This window comes from Kogia breviceps, chromosome 3 (genome assembly GCF_026419965.1).
Source record: "Kogia breviceps isolate mKogBre1 chromosome 3, mKogBre1 haplotype 1, whole genome shotgun sequence".
Lineage (NCBI taxonomy): Eukaryota > Metazoa > Chordata > Mammalia > Artiodactyla > Physeteridae > Kogia > Kogia breviceps.
Window position 1 is genome coordinate 145,620,785 of NC_081312.1, and position 20,073 is coordinate 145,640,857.

At 39.6% G+C, this 20,073-nt stretch overlaps 1 protein-coding gene across 1 annotated transcript; it reads left to right on the forward strand.

Moving 5' to 3' along the window:
- The first annotated feature begins 1,317 nt into the window (after positions 1-1,317).
- PYGO1 (pygopus family PHD finger 1) lies at positions 1,318-18,314 on the forward strand. Its single transcript, XM_059056281.2, has 3 exons — positions 1,318-1,629; positions 15,460-15,545; positions 16,595-18,314. Exons 1-3 carry the CDS (start codon positions 1,581-1,583, stop codon positions 17,717-17,719), a joined length of 1,260 nt encoding a protein of 419 aa, XP_058912264.1. The 5' UTR covers positions 1,318-1,580; the 3' UTR covers positions 17,720-18,314.
- Positions 18,315-20,073: the final 1,759 nt, after the last annotated feature.

The following is a 20,073-nucleotide window of genomic DNA, read 5'->3' on the forward strand; positions in this document are numbered from 1 at the left end:
TGTTCTGACATTATATGTGCAAGTGAATGAGTTCTATGGGTCTTGTCTCCGAAAGGAAGAGACTCCTATTTGTAGTTAGTTCTAAGCTCTCATATCATTAATGAGTGCTTCTCAGTGATTCTGGATCAGAATAATCAGTCTCACCTGACTGAAGATTAGAGGCTGCACCTACAGATTCTCTTTAGTAGGAGAACTGGAAACCTAACAAACAGGGAGAACAGTTTCGTGAAAGTAAGCCAAAGAATGAGCTAGAAGAGACCTCAGGGATGTAGCCCCACTGCATTTTCAAGATCTGAAATCGGAGACTCAGAGAGGTTACCTAAGTTGCCTCAGGTCACACAGCCTAAACGATGTATGTGGAATCAGTAACCAAATACAATCTACTATCACATGGGGGCGGGGAGATCCTTCTAAAATTTAACGTCTACATCAGGTCCCGGCGCCTCACCGCTTCCACCCATCCCCCTTTCTTGTATTAATTACGCATCGCTCTTTTTTTTAAGAATCGGGTCGTTAAAACTTGCAGTTGGGGCATTCCACACAAACAGGTGTCCAGACCACTGACACATAGTCCGGGAATCTGGGTCTCCACCTGCCCGCCGAGAACTCTCCAGCTCCCGCGTACAAAGTTTGCTCGGCTCATACATTCCTCTTTCAGATCCCTGGTCGCGAGGCCAAGATGCCTGCTGCGGCCTCCGAAGAAGTTCGGAGATGCAGTTTCCTCGCAGAAGCCGGGCCGGGGCGCGTCGGCAGCCGAGCTGGACGTCCTCTGGCTCGGTGGCGGCGGGGGAGCGCCGGGCGCCTGTCGGCGCGGGGCTGGGCGGGGCGGCCCCTCGGCGCGCGCTGCCCGCCCTGGCTCCCAGGGCCGCGGGCCCGCTAGCCCCGCGTGGAGCGAGAGGCGCGCGCGGGCCGTGGGGGCTGGGCCGAGGCGGAGCGCGAGGCGGCGGCGGCGGCGGCGGCGGCGGCAGGAGGCGCCGCGGGACGAGGCAGCGGCCCCCGCCCCCCGAAGTCCGTCCCCGCGCGGGGCTGGGGAGCTCGGGGCGGGGAAGCCGCGGGGCCGCGCCACGTCCCTCGCCCGCCCCAGAGCGGGTTTTGCAGGCGGTTCTAAGCTGGGGGCTTTTGTGTCTGCGACTCGGGAGCGGCGAGAGCGCAGACCTCATCCTCAGAGGGCGCTGTGAGTGCGCCGCCAGGGCCGGGCCGCCCGCCTCCCGCCTCCCCTGTCAGCGGCTCCTGAGGCGGCGGCGGCGAAGAAGAAGAAGAAGGAGTGGGAGGAGGCGGCGGCGGCGCACTAGTCCTCCACACACGCCGGCCCCGGGCGGGGGGCCGCCCCCAGGCCGCTCTCCCGCCGCCGCCGCTGAGCCCGGCCGGCCCCAGCACGCCGCCCGGCCGCCCCGAGGCCTCGTTCTCCTCCCAAACTTTGCAAAGTCGGCCCGCGTCCCCACCGCCCTCGGCCGCGCCTCGCCTCGGAGGCTCGCCTCGCAGCCGCAGCGGCCCCGCGAGGAGGAGGAGGAGCCGCCGCCGCAGCATCAAAGAGACCGAATTCCCGCGGCCTGGGGGGGAGTCATGCTTTGCGGTCTGTAATGTCAGCAGAACAGGAGAAGGATCCCATTTCGCTGAAGAGAGTTCGAGGTAACCGAGAAGGGCGCCGGGTTGAGGGGAGCGGGGTGAGCGGGGCGCGCGGGGGCCGCGTGCCCGTCCGCCGGGAGGCCACGGGGCTCTGTCCGGGCCTAACTCCGCGCAGCCCGCGTCCCGCCTGCGCCCCGGGGCCCGGACTGCGGTCGGAGGCGCGCGGCCCCCGCGTCCCCTGCGCCGAGCCCTGGCCGCCCCGACTTTGTGTTAGGAGGCAGTTGAAGCCGCACTCAGCATCCCTTCATACCCCGCTCCTCGCCCACCTTACCTCGTTGGCCAGACACAGCACAATAGGCAGCTCAGAGGGTGAGAAAGAAACACCCCCTGCCAGAGACCACGAACGATGCCCTCCACTCCCCCGGCCCCCCCCCAAAATAAAGTAAGTTGGACCGCACTAGAGTTGACGCTCTTGCAGAAGGTGTGCCGGGCCTCCGTGTCTCTCCCAGCCCCCCTTCCCATTCTCCAGAAGGCAACAAACATACAGCTTTATTTTCCTTAGGCTTAAGAGGAGAAACTATATTCATTCAAAAGGCTTTTCTCTGTTGGCTTATGGATAAGAATCAAATCGCCCCAAATCAGTTTTATACACGGTTGGCTTGCTTCTTCCTTGCACACTAGTTAGGAATTTACCTGCTGCCTTACTATCTAAGAAGTATCAGAGGGAACCATGTGCCAGACAAAAGATAACGCATGTAAGTTCACAGACACCAAGTGCCGTCTGGAAATTTGGGGAGTATCCTCCAGCTCTTATTTCCAGCTTTCAATAGGGTTCAGGCCGAAAGTCCCAAAGTTGAAGTAATAACTGTTTGTTCAGTAAGCAAATATTTATTGAACATCTACTGTGTGCCCGGCACTGTTTTTGGCACTGGGATACCACGGTGAACAAAGCAAAAAGACCATCTGCACCCAGGAGGAATGCACACTCTTGTAGGGTAAACAAGTGATGAACAAATAAAAGGTATAGGATGTCAAATGGTAAGTGGTATGGAGAAAATCAAAGCAGGGAGAGTGGTTAGAAAATATGCATGGGGGTGGAGAGGTAGCGATTACGTATAAGAAGGCTCACCTGGAAAATGATGTTTGAGCAAGGACCCAAAGGAAGTGACAGAGCAGAGCCATATGGATATGTGTGGGAATAGCAGTGTTGGCAAAAGGAACAGCAAGTGCAAAGGCCCTGGGTCTGGAATTTGCCTAGTGTGTTCAAGCAACTGCAAAGAAGCTATTGTGAGTGAGCAAAAGGAGAGTAGTGTGAGCTGAGCTGAAGTATGGGGTGAATGTGTATTGGCCTTGTGAGCCATTTAAAAGATTTGGGCTTTTACTCTGAGATAGTGACTGGATGGTTTTGTGCAGAAGAGTGAGTAATCTGCCTTATGTTTTTAACTGGCTGTTCTGCGGAGAATAGACTAGAGAACAAGGGCTAAAGCAGGGAGGCTAGTTAGGAAGTTATTGAAATAATCCTTTCATCCAAACAGGATGAAGTGCTTTATAAATCAGTAAGTAGTAAGGTAAATTTCCAATTGACTTAAGTGATGTAGAGATCAAGGACCAGTCATTCATCTATGTTTTTGTTCTTTGTGACTAGAGATTAAACCTATAGAACTGGCTTGTGACACAGTGACAATGTGATATCTAAATAACATCACTTGAGTAGTTAAGAGATTGATTTTCTTAGCCATTTAAGCAAAAACATTATTTATTTTATTTATTTATTTTGGCTGTGTTGGGTCTTCGTTTCTGTGCGAGGGCTTTCTCTAGTTGTGGCAAGCGGGGGCCACTTTTCATCGCGGTGCGCGGGCCTCTCACTATCGCGGCGTCTCTTGTTGCGGAGCACAGGCTGCAGACGCTCAGGCTCGGTAATTGTGCCTCACGGGCCTAGCTGCTCCGCGGCATGTGGGCTCGAACCCGTGTCCCCTGCATTGGCAGGCAGATTCTCAACCACTGCGCTCCACCAGGGAAGCCCCCGCAAAACATAATTTAGAGCAGAATATTGTTTTTACAGGCTTAATAGCACAATCTTTCATTTGGTGAAGGTTTTCTATTTCAACTTTCTTTTCTCTTTGTGGTTATGAATTGCCAAAGCCTTTAAGGAATAGACCTTTCTGAGATAGTTATTTCTTTGATATGTTTGCCATGTTATTTTGCCTACTATTATAAATTACTCTGGGGTTGAAGGAAAAGAAAGCTTTATCAAGTTTATACCTTTGAACTCAATTATCAGTCTTAATCAAATGTATTTTTAAATAAAATTGATGGGTATTTTATTGTGTGTCAAGACTACAGATCTTTGTTTTATTACAACTGCTGGTTTTAAGTTTGATGCCCTAGTTGTTGGAAGTTGACTTAGGTGTCAGCTCAAGAATATTCTGAGAGTCAGGTACCAGAATAAAAGACAAAGCACTTTTTAAAATAAAAGGCCAATATGAAGAGGGGTTTTTATGATGTCATTTTACTAATGTACTAATTAGAACATTAATTTTTGAAACATTTTAGAATTATTTTATAATAATATGTACCAGATTATCTACATGAGCTCTTCCGAAGCACAATTCTGCTGAACTTCACTGCCCTGGAGCTTCTAGTTATAATTTATATCATTAGACTGCATGTAGAATGTGGTGTTTGCAGAGCATAATCTCTTGAACAGTGCTTCTCAAACTGTTTCTTATCCAATGATATATATATATAATCAGACTTTTTAATGGTTATGTATTTATTTCATGTGTATTATCAAAAATATAAGTTATCAAACCTTTTGCTTAGGATAAGACTAAGATATAGATAAATAGACATATCTGCGTATATCTGTCTATATAAAGACCTATATATTTTTTTAAATTTAAAGGAATTACTAGAAAATAATATTATAGACATAACTCAGATATGGCAAAATTATGACAATGTGAATGACTAAGGACTTTGTAGACCAAAAGCATCGTAATTCCTAGGATGCTTATTCAAAATGTAGCTTCCTGGACCCACAGAATCAGAATTTCTTAGAGATTTCTCTGCATCTTTAACAAGCTCCCTCAGTGTTCCTTATGTACACTAAAGTTTGAGAACTGCTGCTGGTAGACCTAGATTGTGAAGGTAAGTGGACCAAAGGAAGATGATTGGTGGTTTTCCAAACTTGTCTTGATAGTTTATTTATTTTAATTTAATTTTTTAAAATATTTATTTATTTGGTTGCGCTGGGTCTTAGTTGCGGCAGGCAGCCTCCTAAGTTGTGGCTCGCCAGCTCCTCAGCTGTGGCATGTGAACTCTTAGTTGCGGCATGCATGTGGGATCTAGTTCCCTGACCAGGGATCGAACCCGTGCCCCCTGCATTGGGAGCCTGGAGTCTTACCACTGCACCACCAGGGAAGTCCCTGTCCTGATATTTTAATATTAGATTCAGAATTGCTATTTAGTGGCAAAGTATCTTACTCCTATTTCCTACCAGTTCTTACCACCCCCCAAACCCTCAGCCCTGGATTGTAAGACAGATCCATGAGGATAGGTGCAATATCTTGATTATCTTTCTGTTTCCTTCCTAGTTGCCTTGCTCACAGTAAATACCAAATGAGCGAATGAGTGAATACATGAAGGAACTGATTCGTATCGTTATGCTGCTTTCGGATTGTCCATAGCCCTTCCCACCACTTTTACTTGCCCTTTTTCCTTATTTTAACCAACACTCCCATTATCCAGTATTTTTAGAACTCTTAGATGTTGATCTGATGACGCTATTCATTCGTTTATTCAACAAATATTTGTTGGGCAGTTATAGTGCCAGACAGTGGGAATACATTGATTAAGAAGACATAATAGCTGTCTTCAAGAACTTTTAGTGTAGTCTGGGATACTGACAAACAAGTAATCAGTTACAAACAGCATGATAAATGCTGTGATAATCTATAGGAAATAAAGGAACGTATAACCTATCTTTCAGGGAGTCAGGGAAGGCCTGGAGGAGAGTTCTACGAAGTGGTGGATGTTCCTTTGTTTTAAATGATGTAGAAAGAGCAGCAAGGAGGATGAGGGATGAGAAAAGGTCTAGGAAGTTAGTGGTGATTTTGAGAAGGCACTTTTGGGAGAAAACTACATTTCAAAGTAGTGAATATTAAGTGGTGAAGATATGATTTAGAAGAAGCTTGGTGATAGAAGGAAAGACATAGCCAATAACTTGGAAAGAGAGTGAAGAGGAAGTTTGTATGGGTTCTCTTTATTTATTTTTTCTCCCTTGAAAAACGACAGACATATTAGTAGACAAACAAAATAACCTGATTTAGAAGGAGAGGGGAGGAACTGAAAAAGCAACAGAAAGAGAGGATAATTCATGAATAAAGCATTCAGTACATGTTTTTTAATATCTACCATGTGCTAGGCATTCGCTGTTGTGGAAGCTGGGCATTAGACAGACCAGGAAGGCTTCTATTCTCATAAATCAGGTTTCTGCATATGAGAGAAGGAATAGCAACAAGGATGCAAATGAAGAGTCAGTCTTGGGGAAAAATAGAGAAAATGAAGGAAGAAAAACAAATTTAGAGATGAAGGAAGTTGAAGCATTCATTTCAGATGAAATGCTTTTTTTAAACATAAATGTCACATTTATTGTTTCAAATACAGTTATGTCTGATTTTGCCTGAAGAAGTTAAGACAGCAGACTTAATGACTCATATCAAAACTATGGTGAACACTATATAGTATCAAGGTAACTCCATCTTGGGCTTCCCTGGTGGCACAGTGGTTGAGAGTCCGCCTGCCGATGCAGGGGACATGGATTCGTGCCCCGGTCCAGGAAGATCCCACATGCCATGGAGCGGCTGGGCCCGTGAGCCATGGCCTCTGAGCCTGCGCATCCAAAGCCTGTGCTCCGCAACGGGAGAGACCACAACAGTGGGAGGCCCGCGTACCGCAAAAAAAAAAAAAAAGATAACTCCATCTAGACTATGAACAAATGATAGTTCTTTAGTAAAAGTAGAAATTTCACTAGTCATGAGGCAAAAGTGATTAAGTAGCTCTCTGCTTTTAAAAGACTGCACCCTCCGATGAAACACTTTTAACCAGAGTTAGAAATGACATTGGAGAGGTAAGCATGTATTTTAGAATGGCATAGTAACACAAAAATGTCACAGAAGTGCTAAAAGTAGACTGTACTAAAAAATATAGTCCATCTTGATCAGAAATGTATGGAAGATTTGGATTAAGATTGAAGAGGAAGCATAATTTACAGTCACAGAATTGAGGGAAAGAGCTGATGAGAGAAAGTCTGAAGGAAAGGATTGGAGGTTTTTGTTTTTTAATTGGCATATGTGAGGGCTAGGCAGTGTCAGGGAAGCCAGTTTGGTTTTCAACACATTGAATGAATATCCTCCTGGGATGTTGCAGTGTATGCAACTGATTTTCGTGGTTTGGACTGAGGTGGGTGGTCTGAGCTAGAAATAGAGATCTGGAAGTTATCAGTAAACATGTGAATTCTAATTGATGCCTTGGGAGTAGATGAGCTCACCCAAGAGAGTGAAGAGTGAGAAGAGAAAAGCATTGAGAAATGCAACTTTAGGAACACTAACATTTAGGAGATAAAAGGGGAAAGAGGACCCTGAAAAACAGAATGCGAAGGAGTAGCCAGAGAGGTAGAGGAGAAAACTGTAAGAGAATGGTGTCAGATATATAACAGGAAGAGTAAATTTATGAGGGGGAGATAAATGGATTTTGTTGTTAACAAGTAGAATGAAAGGTGTCTATCTGTGAGACCTCCAGCATGCTCTTTCTCCCATAGTCCCTAACTTGATGAAGATCATTTATCTAGTGACCCAAACCCATGACCCACTGCAACTCAATACTGTCCCAGAGTCCTAGATTATCTGTCTCCTTAGTATGTTTTGAACCCAGCATCTCCTCAAACTTTCCACAACCACTTCTTTAGTTCAGATTTTGCTTATCTCTTTGATTATTATAATAACCCTATCACTGGTTTCAGTGGCCTCCCGTTTTGTCTTTCTTAACCCATTTTTTACATTGTTACTTACTGCTGGTGGTAAGTAACTACCATCTATTAAGTACTTATCAAGCAGTTTGCTAAGTAATTTAAATGGATCATCTTGCTTAATCCTCTCAATAACCCTGTAAGCTAGCTCGATATCATCATTCTAGGTTTATAATTGAGGAATTGATATTCAGAGAGGTTAAGTAATATGTGGTTAAGAAACATATTCAAGTTTACCCAGCTAGCAAGTGGCAAAGCTAGAACTTAAATTCTAGGGCCCCAAATCTTAGCCAGTATGTTCCATTGCTATAATGCTCCCCAAACACAATTAGTCATGTTACTCTTTTTTTTGTAAAATTCATTGGTTCCCCATTGCATTTAGGACAAAAATCCAACCTTCTTATATTAACCCAATCCAACCTTCTTATATTTTTATTTGGCCCAGGCCTACCACTTAGTCTTCCATCCTTCATATTCCATGAAATGCTTATCCTTGTCTCCCATGCTCCAGTTCTGAAAGTCACATTTCCTCTCTAGATGTTGTCATAATCTCTCATGTCTTTAAATTTGTCTTTGCACATTCTGTTCCTTCTGCTAGGCATGCCCTCTTTTTTTCCCCGACTTTGGTAAGATACTCATCCTCAAAGCTTCAGCTCCACTGAGACCGCCAATTATTAGAGGTATTGATATTATTATGTAGAGTCAGCTTCACACTTGGATGCCATCCACCCACCTTTCTAAGCTTTACCTCTTAAACCTCATGTACCTCAGTAATGCAGAGATCATTAGTTTGGAGAGAACAGCTGGCACAAGAACCACAAATATATGAAACTTTAAATAGCTGATGTTGAGGGCTTTCTGAATTTAATATTTATTACATGCCCAGATTGATCTATGTTTGGGGTATCACATAGCAGACACTTTCTGCCGTGCATTCTAAAAGGAAATAATGTCTTTTTCATTTCAATCATATAAGGCCATTTTGCCAAATGCTTAATGGAATTCATACAATACTGTATTCACATATTAATTCACAACATTTCCATTCCATGGTAGAGACCAGTATTACAGAAGTTTGTGTTTCAGGTGAAGATAAAGCTGTTAGCTAAGATGTTCACGTCCATAGTAAATGGTAGAGTAAACTGACATTATATCCCAGACTTCTGTGCTGTTGTGAAAAACTGATACTTGAGTGTCCACTGATTGTGCTGACACTGCTGGCTATTAGATATTTTGATAGGATGATAAATACTATAGAAGCTGAAATGAAGTGCACTAGTGGTATAGTTTAGTCTAAGGGAAAGCAAAATGAGCACTAATAATTGAGTACCCGTTTTGTGCCAGGCAAGGTGTTAGGCACTGTCTTAGTCCGTTTGGGCTGCTGTAACAATACCATAGACTGGGTGGCTTGTAAACAACAAACATTTTATTTCTTACAATTCTGGAGGCTAGAAAGTCCAAGATCAAGGTGCCAGCAGATTCTGTGTCTGATGAAGACTGACTTCGTGGTTCATAGACAACAGTCTTTCTCACTTTGTCCTAACATGCGGAAGGGGCTAGGGAACTCTCCCAGGTCTGTTATATAAGGGCACTAAATCTCCCAGATCTGTTTTATAAGGGCAGACCTAATCACCTATCAAAGGCCCCATCTCCTAATACCATCATAATGAGGATTAGGATTTCAACATACGAATTTTGGGGGAAAACAAACCTAGTTTGAGTCATTTAATCAGCCTAGAATACATCCTTATACCACAAACACATATTAAAATAAACATTTATTTGGAATAATGCTGAAGCAAATCTCTTTAAAGGAAAATGTTGATTATAAAATATTTTAAAATAATGTAGTCACATTACTTATGAGAACAGTCACTGTCACAAACCAAACCATTATTGTGAATAAAGTGAGTTTAATAAAGGAAAATTTTAAATATATTAAAGGCACAGTGCTATCTAGTGTACAGAATAATGCCTTCACTCCCTTTTAAGGACATGGGGCCAAATAGATTGAGTCTTTAATAGGAAAAATAAAGAAGTTGTAACTAGACCAAAAAAAATGCATAAAAGGCCTGAAGTAAATAATCCATTCTTTACAAAGTAAAAAGTACTTACAAATAAAAGAATGATTTTATACTTACAAACGGATTACATATCAAAAATCATTGATTTGTAGCATCTTTAGATGGGGAAAAATTGTATCATTTAGTAGGTTGGACTCTAAGACTACAAGTAGAGAAACAACCTAAGCTTCCAGCTCTAAATAAAGGTTAAAGGGTGAAAGGAGAGGTAGAACTATTTTTGTGCTTAATTGAGATTGATTGGCATAATGAAAAGAGATAATATATAGATAAAATTCCTTAACGTAAGATGAGAGAGGTTTCTTTTTCTATTGTTGACATCACCCTTTCCTACTTCTCTTCCACCTTGTGCATTCTCGGAGGGCTCTGCGAAGGTAGGAGTAAAGAGATGAGTTGAAGAAATTCAATTATTAACAGAAGGATCAGAGTATCCACTGTTACAAAAAGATTTGGGAGTTCCCCATTTCTTGATTCTGTGCCCCAAAACTCTCACCTTCTGGCTGAATGTTCATGGTTTACCTTGCAGAGTCAGCCGCAGCAGATATGTAGAGCAGATAGACGCTTTGGTACCAAAAGTTATTAAGGTAACCTAAATAACTGGCTTTATGACCACTACTTTCCCCTCCCCTTTGCACTTCGTTTTTAAAGAGTAATAATTACAGAAATTCTTGGTAGCTTATATTCTGATTAGCCCCGATGACCATGAATCTGATCTAACATTACTTGTTAACATCATGGAGATGACAGAACCACCAGTATTACATATATCAGTGGGAGGGACCTAGGTAAGGTCAAGAGTCAGAGCCATTGGAAATGTTACATAGTTAACTTTTTAGATGAACAATAAGTGGGGCAACTGAGACCAGTGGGAACTTGAAGATTGTTTTATGGAGGGAAATATTAGACTCTTAAATTTAAAACTAACACTATAAAACTCAATTTTCAAAAAAGAATTTTAGGTGGTTTTGCTTACAGATTACTTGAAAATAATGAATTTATTTAAATGATTCCAAATGTCAGAGTTTTGCCTTACAGTAAATACAGGAATTATCATTAAAGTTTTAGAAAATGAACAGAGATGGTAGATACTAACCATTAAGAGTACATTTTGTCTATCTTTAAATTACATTTTAATAGTAAAATTACAATTATTCAGTAGTCTTAATAATGCTGTGAATGGTAATTTATATATTCTAGATTAGAGACTAATTTGTTAATAACTTTTTATCTTTTAAGAATTACCTTTTTCTATTGATACTTTTGTTATAATGAAATACCCATAACAAATGTTAGGAAAGACAGGACTTTGATATTTGGACCTTTTGTTTATTTATATAGCCACTTTATTATTTGACCTCAAGCCCATTACTAATTCTTTTCCACAGAATTTCTAGGTACTCAGATTCAAGAACAACACATTTCTCTGTTCAGTATGTTAGTATATACTGTTATGGAAAACTGCATACAAATTGTTAATATGAACTCATTAGTTCAGTGTATATAGGCTACTGAAAGTTATACATTGGTTAAGTAGTTTAGCCATTCCTGAACCATATGATTTTGAATGAATGACCTTGAGGAGTGCACTGGGTGCACTGGATCTCTCTCTTAGTTTTTTACTTACCATCTATTCAAATGGGATTACCATGTCAAATTAAAATTAAAAGATAGGAGTCCCTTTATCATTTTTTTATTAAAAAATTTTTTTAATGGTTACAACTATATTTTAATTTAATGAATGTTTATATTTTCCCGTTTATATTTTTTTTAAATTGAAGTTTACTTTATTTGCAATAGTATATTAGTTTCAGGTATACAACATAGTGATTCAGTGTTTTTTATTGATTATATTAAGATAGGAGTTCCTTTAGTTTGAACCAGAAGTTTCCATTTTTTCCTTCTGTGGGCCACTGAGGAAGATAGTATATGTATAAGATCTTAGGGAGGCAAACTACTATATTAGAAGCAGATAAACCTAGTTTTATCCGAGCAACAAAACAAAAGTAAATAATTGGAACTTCATCAAAATTAAAAACTTATGTGTTTTACATCTGATGATTCTAGTATCCTTAGTATATACATAAAGAATTCTTAAAACTTAACAGAAAAGACAAACACTCTAACTAAAAAATAGGCAGAGAACTTGAATAGGCATTTCTTCAAAGAAGATGAAGAAATGGTCAATAAATACATGTAAAGATGCTCAACATCATTAGTAATTTTGGAAATGCAAATTAAAAGCACAAGGAGATACCACTTCATACTCACTAGAGTCACTATATTAAAAAAAAACTATAAATCTTGGGGAGAATGTGAAGAAATTAGAACTGTCAGACATAAAATGGTGCAGCCACTGTGGAAAACGGTTGGGCAGTTCCTCAAAATGTTAAACATAGAGATACTAAGTGACCCAGCAATTCCACTCCTAGGTGTATACCCAAGAGAATTGAAAACATACATTCATTTAAAAACGTGTGCATAAATGCATTATTCATAGTCCCTCCAAAATAGAAACAACCCAAATGTTCACCAGCTGATGACTGGATAAACATAATGTGGAATATTGTTCAGCCATAAAAAAGAATGAAATACTAATAAATAAAATTACATGGTTGAACATCAAAAATGTTATGCTAAGTGAAAGAAGCCAAACTCAGAGTCACATATTATATGGCTAACAGGTATGGGGTTTCTTTTTGGGGTGCTGATGATGTTCTAGAATTAAATAGTGGTGATGGTTACACAGCCTGGTGAATATGCTCAAAACCCACTGAATTGTACACCTAAAAGCAAAAGAAAACAGATACTAGTTTTAGATTTCAGAGCTGCTTTTTTACCAGGGGTATGATCCATACCTTTACAATTCCATTACTTTTTCTTTCTTTTTTAAAAATGGGGATGATTTTCTTCATAGGTTTGTTATGAAGATTAAGTGAAAGAACATAGATATAGATATAAACTTCTAAGATGGTAGAACAAAGCTACCGTATAGATTCTCTTCTAAATTTCAAGTGAAATGAACCAGAACCATTTTAAAAAACAGCAAAAATGTCAGCAATAGCAGCAAACAAGGGAAGTGGCATATCCCGGTAACATAAATCTGGAACAGAGTGAAATCTGGATCACTGTTTTAGGCTTCTAAAGCAATCCCTGCCACTTGGAAGCTGCTGGTGATTTACAAAATTTTGAGAATTACTAATAACCTCAAGTCTGGAGAAAAGCAAATTAAATGAGTAGTCTTGTCTTCTCACTCCTTTGAGTAAGAAAAAAAATGAGTGAAACAGGGGAAGTTTTTGTTATTTTTAAAGGACTCTCTGACAGAAAAGAAAGCCTTCAGGGATACAAATTGAATCAGAGCACTCAAGGGAATCCTCCCATGTGAATGGGTTACTGTACCCCCCGACTGTGTAGATGTGCATTTAACAAAATCTTAGAATTAAGAGCCTGGATGTTTCAAGGAAACACAACAGGTTAATCTTACTAACATAGGCAAGCATTATAAAGAGAATATTAGCATATCCAGTCACATAAATATAACATTCATATAAAAATTAGTAAGTTGGGTTTACTAACATAGGAATGTCAGGCTGGGTTCAACATTAAAATAATGTAAAGGGGACTTCCCTTGTGGCACAGTAGTTGGGAATCCACCTGCCAATGCAAGGGATACGGGTTCAAGCCCTAGTCCAGGAAGATACCACACGCTGCAGAGCAGCTAGGCCTGAGTGCCACAATTACTGAAGCCCGTGTGCTCTAGGGCCCACGAGCCACAATTACTGAGCCCACGTGCCACAACTACTGAAGCCCGTGCACCTAGAGCCGGTGCTCCATGAGAGAAGACACTGCAATGAGAAGCCCACACACCACAACAGAGTAGCCCCCGCTGGCCGCAACTAGAGAAGACCCCAAACAGCCAAAAATAAATAAATAAATAAATTTATAAAAATAAATAATGTAAAGGAAAAACATCATATGATTATCTCAATAGATGCAGACCATCTAAGCCAGGCAAACAATCTTAGATAAGAATAAAAGGGGGCTTCCCTGGTGGCACGGTGGTTGAGAATCCGCCTGCCGATGCAGGGGACACGGGTTCGTGCCCCGGTCTGGGAAGATCCCACATGCCGCGGAGCGGCTGGGCCTGTGAGCCATGGCCGCTGAGCCTGCGCTCCGCAACGGGAGAGGCCACAACAGTGAGAGGCCCGCGTACCGCAAAAAAAAAAAAAAAAACAAAAACAAAAAACCCAGAAATTTATTTTCTCACAGTCTGGCTCTAGGAAGTCCAAGATCAAGGTGCCAGCCAGTTTTTCAGCTCCTGGTGCCTGGTGAGGGCTGTCTTCCTGGCTTGTAGATAGATGCCCATCTTCTTGCTTTGTCCTCATATGGCCTTTCCCAGTGTTTGCATGTGGGAGGAAGGAGGGTGGAAGGGAGGAAGGGGGTGTGGAGAGAGAGAGAGGTCACTTTCTCTTCTTATAAGGCCACTAATCCCATTACCCTCATGACCTAATGTAACCCTAATTACCTCCAAAAGCCCCCACCTCCAAATACTATCACATTAGGAGACAGAGCTTCAACATATGGATTGTGCAGGGACAGGAGCTTTCAGTTCATGACACTTTAAAATGATCTGGTCCCTGCCTGTCTCTTCAGCCTCTTCTAAAAGTACTCTCCAGAGTTCCGTAACACACTGGCATGTCTCAGACACAACACATTCAAGCTCCTTTCTATTTATTCTGTCTGCCTAGAGGCTTTTCATTCTGCTCTTCTTATGAGAGATTTCTTATCATCTTTTAGGTCTCAGTTTAAATATCTCTTTCTCAGAATCCACATGTATGAGCAAGTCTCCTATAATTCTATCAACTCATTGGATTTATTTATTTATCTATTACAAATGTGTATTATAGTTTACTACAAATGTGTATCTACATATGTGTGTACATAATATTATTCTGTCTGCTTTTGTATATGTTCAGAATTCTCTGTAATAAAAAGTGTGTTTTTTTAATGGAAGAAAATCCCATGTTTTTTTAAACTTCTTAGATTCACAGTCAAGCTTTTGCTTTTGTTTGATCATATTGAAAAAATCATACTCATACATTGTTGTATTTTGACAATACCTTTCAGAATTAAGAGGCACATACCTCTGATGCCATAATTCCAGTCTTAGGAATGACTTTTACATGAGCGTAAAGACATTGATACATGGATTTTCAATGCAGAACAGCAAAGGTTTGAAAACAATCAAAATATCCATCAATAGGGAGGGGACTAGTTTAATGAATTATGGTATAATCATACTGTGAACTACTCAGTTATTAGAGAATGGAGCAGTTCTATATGTAATGACATGGAATGATTTCCAAGTAAGAAAGCAATGTATAGACCATTGTTCCACACTAAGCATGCCATTGTTTGTGTATTCCCCAGAGATATACTGGGATTTATCTAGATTATCTTTGGAAAGATAGACCAGAAACTAGCAACAGTGTTTGCTTCAGTGATAGGAAACCAGATGACTGAAGGTTTGAGAGTGGGATGGAGAATTACTTTTTCACTGAAAGAATAATAAAAAATGCTATGGGGTAGAGGTGAATGACTGATTCTGGCTGAGATTATGAGGAAGACTTTTTGAAGAACAAAGATAATAAGAGCTTAGTATTGCTTTTATCTAATAAAAATAGAAAACATGTTAACAGGTAGCTATAATAGATATTGCTATGAGAGATATAAATTCCACTTATAAGTAGAAATATTATCTGGATTTATTTATTTATTTATTTTTAGGTGGTGATAGTGGACTGGATGGGTTAGGAGGACCAGGTGTACAACTAGGAAGCCCAGATAAGAAAAAGCGCAAGACAAATACCCAGGTAAATTGGCATTTTCTTTAATAACAGTTTTTCTTCACTGATGTGATCAGGCTATGAGGTAAATTTAACTTTTGTCATGGGTTTTGTTTCCTGTCTTAATTCAGAACCTAGTAGTGAATTCTGCAGTGATTTGTTTTTTGTTTTTTTTTTTGCTTTGCAACTAGTGGCTATTATTCGACCGTAAGCCTAGAGTGAATATTGCAAGAAGGAAGTGTAGGCAGATAAATTAAAATGCTTATTCTTAAAGCTAATTTACAAGGAATAGATGCCTGTAGTTTTATAAAAAGATTTAAAAATATATGGACACAAGTTTAACTTGGAGTAATGTTCAACTATTATAATAAATCAGTAGTATGTACATATCCTGAAGCAATCATGGTGGAAGCATCTTTTGTCTGAAAACTTTGGTTGTAATAAACAGTTATAAATACAGACTTTCTTGGTTTTATCCTCTATAAATTTGAAGCACTGTTTTTATTATAAAGACTGCAAGTAAGTATGAAATGTGTACAGATTACCTTTTTCCATTTTGGCCACACTGTTAAACTTGCAGTTGTGACTAAAACTGGCAGTTTATTTTTCCAGTCTGAGGCGTAGGCCTTAGTGCTTTGGGAATGCTTTAATAGCTAACTCTCTGAAGTTAAGCTAGGAAAAAAAATTTAGATCCTGTTTACTGTTATTTAATTTTATGGCTATTTGGAGGTATAAAGGTATTTTTAGTTAAAATTTTAAGTGAAAGATTCTAGAGCTACAGGCAAGCATATTCAATGAAAATTATGGTAATGAAGCTTCTTTTGAAGGCTGAATACTTCTAGAGTTTGTAACAATTGATTTGAGCTCAAAAAAGTACACCTTATTTCCTTTCCTAAATGAAAGAAACCTACACAGTTTTATCATTAAATAAAAATATAAACATGATTTGGAATTGAAAGGTCAGGTGAAGAATTAAATTTTTGTAACACTTCAAAAGAAATTTAAAACAAGGTTCATAAATGTTAACATTTATGACTTCTTTGATCAAAAACATGTATTTTACATTCTCATTTCAGGGGCCTTCTTTTCCTCCATTGTCTGAGTATGCTCCACCACCAAATCCAAACTCTGACCACCTAGTGGCTGCTAATCCATTTGATGACAACTACAATACTATTTCCTATAAACCACTACCTTCGTCAAATCCATATCTTGGCCCTGGTTATCCTGGCTTTGGAGGCTACAGCACATTCAGAATGCCACCTCACGTTCCTCCAAGAATGTCTTCCCCGTACTGTGGTCCTTACTCACTCAGGAATCAGCCACACCCATTTCCTCAGAATCCTTTGGGCATGGGTTTTAATCGACCTCATGCTTTTAATTTTGGGCCACATGATAATTCGAGTTTTGGAAACCCATCTTATAATAATGCACTAAGTCAGAATGTTAACATGCCTAATCAACATTTTAGACAAAATCCTGCTGAAAACTTCAATCAGATTCCTCCACAGAATGCTAACCAAATATCTAACCCTGACTTGGCATCTAACTTTGTCCCTGGAAATAATTCAAATTTTAGTTCTCCATTAGAATCTAATCATTCTTTTATTCCTCCCCCAAACACTTTTGGTCAAGCAAAAGCACCACCCCCAAAACAAGACTTTAGTCAAGGAGCAACCAAAAACACTAATCAAAATTCCTCTGCTCATCCACCTCACTTAAATATGGATGACACAGTGAATCAGAGTAATATTGAATTAAAAAATGTTAATCGAAACAATGTCGTAAATCAAGAGAATAGCCGTTCGAGTAGCACTGAAGCTACAAACAGCAGCCAAGCAAATGGGACACAGAATAAGCCGCGACAAGCTAGAGGTGCCGCAGATACATGCACCACTGAGAAAAGCAATAAATCCTCTCTCCACCCAAGCCGTCATGGGCATTCTTCTTCTGACCCAGTGTATCCTTGTGGAATTTGTACAAATGAAGTGAATGATGATCAGGATGCCATCTTATGTGAAGCCTCTTGTCAGAAATGGTTTCATCGGATCTGCACTGGAATGACTGAAACAGCTTATGGCCTCCTAACAGCAGAAGCATCAGCAGTATGGGGCTGTGATACCTGTATGGCTGACAAAGATGTCCAGTTAATGCGCACTAGAGAAACTTTTGGTCCCCCTGCAGTGGGCAGTGATGCTTAATCACAGGCATTAACTGCAGTGGTTTTTTTCTCCTGTGTATTACAGAGGTTCAGTGACACAGGATTTTAATGTTTTACATTATTTTTTTAAATGCACACACAAAAAATTATTTACCTTTTAGTTTTTATTAATACACCACTTCATTGCTAGTGCAAACTTTGTATTGTTTTTGTTTACTATCTTAAATAAGAATAATGTATATGGGGGTGCATTAGAAAGTAATATACAAATAAATTTTAGTTTGTAATCATGAACATAAAAGCCTCTTGAAGCTTCAAGATAGTATATAGCAAATGTAGGCAAGTTTTGACTTTTAAAAGTTAGAATCATTGAAAAATGTATCAGTTGACTCTTGAACAACACAGGTTTGAACTGCATGGGCCCACTGATTTTCAATAAACACATAGTATAGTACTACATGATCGACGGTTGATTAAATCCCAGGATGCAGAACCACAGTTTTGGGGGGCTGACTGTAAAGTTGTATTCAGATTTTTGACTGTTAGGGGGTTGGCACCCCTAGCCCCCACGTCGTTCAAGGGTCAAGTGTATTCCAGTGCTGAACTTTGGCAATATCAAATTAAGTATTTAGTTCAAAAAAATATTTGAGGATCCATTTAACGTTTTCAGAAAGAATATATGTAGCTAAAACATGGAAGAAATCATACATTTTAATGAGTGTTTTAAAAAATAATAGAGTATGACACCAGATTCGTCCCATATTAGGGTCCTTGAAATTAGTGACCTTTGTATTATCAACTCAGTCTTTCCAGGATATCTGTTTGTACAGATATGAGACAGATGTTAGCATATAGTAGGTGTTCAATAAGTATTTGTCGATTAACTTGTGGATTGTACCACATGAAATTGCTAACATTAGATCAGTTGAAAATTGACTACAGTTAGTAGAGTTGTCATAAAGGATTTTTTAGTTGTGCTATTTAGAAATATAACAGTATTATGCTCTTCACTCTTCAGTTTGATTATTGAGTTATTATTGTTTTCCAGAGAAATAAATAATACAGTATCTGCAGAAGAATTGTGAATACTTTTCTTAATATCATTTCAAACCAGGGACATATTGAAAATGAGATAGGTCGAAACATTAATTTGGCCTTAGAGGGCTCTGCTGGTAAAAGAGTGGTGGGTTGAAAAATCTTCTTCTGGGGATCTGAAAATTAAAAATGAGCTCAGGGGAGTTCAAAATCCATTTTAAGCAAAGATCAATTAAGAGCCACGATGAGAGCTTACTCACAGTTCTAGGCCCTGCAGCAGACAGGAGTTTCTGCTGTGACTGGGGAAAGTGTAAAAATGGACCTGAGAGGATTCTCTTGAGAGATGGTTAAGAATGGAGACAGGTGAAGGTGAACTCATTAAGCTTTGAAACAACAGAAGCCTGTTTTTGCAGTGGATCATAACCTGTGACCCAAAAAAAGGATTCTATATGACAATTGATAATAATTTATACAATGGTTGGATGTTGGTAAATCTCCCAAACATGAACCATCGTTGTGACCAAAAAAGTTCTGAAGACTATGTGGTGACCTGCAAAAGGGATAATTTAAACCTTGGTGAAATGACAGCAGCAGCAATATTGCCAAGAAATTTAAATTATGCATGAAAATTTTGATTATAGTCCTTCGGTTAATAAACATGAACCCACACTTTTACATGACAGCACTGGTGTCACATGTCACAAGCCACTAAAGCAAAGTTAATTGAATTATTCAATTCTGTTTACAGTGTAGTCACCAGAACTTTATCCAGTGAACTGGTGTAGTTTTCATCATTTGGAGATTTTTCTAAGAAACTTCATATTCTCCAATTGAAAAACAGTAATTGGAGGGTTTGAACAGTTTATACAGCCTAGCAAATGATGAATTTTATAAAAATGAAATGTTTAATGTCCTGTTAGAAGAAAACTATTAATGCTTGTGATGCGTATTTTGATTGAATAAAACTTATTTTTTTAAGTGTTTTAATTTTGACCTACAGAAACAGCAATTTCATATGGTACAAGGCAATATAAGGTTTTCTGTATTTACTTGTGACTAGTTAGAGATGAGTACAAGATATTTTAAATATAGTTGTAATATAAATGTCTTTATAGTTTTAGGAAATGATATGAACTCTAATACTAGGTACTCCTTTGTGTGAAAACTTTACCAGTTGAAGCAGGTTAAAATGTAGTAGTTTGGGCTGACTCTTGACATTTGGTATGTTCAGTAGCATACTCGAATATCACATTTTGCTTACATTGTAGTTTTTGTTAAAGATTCATAATTTCCTAAATGTTTAAGGACCTAATTATGTTGTTTTTGAAATCCTAGTGAGTGCAGATTTTTAAAATATAA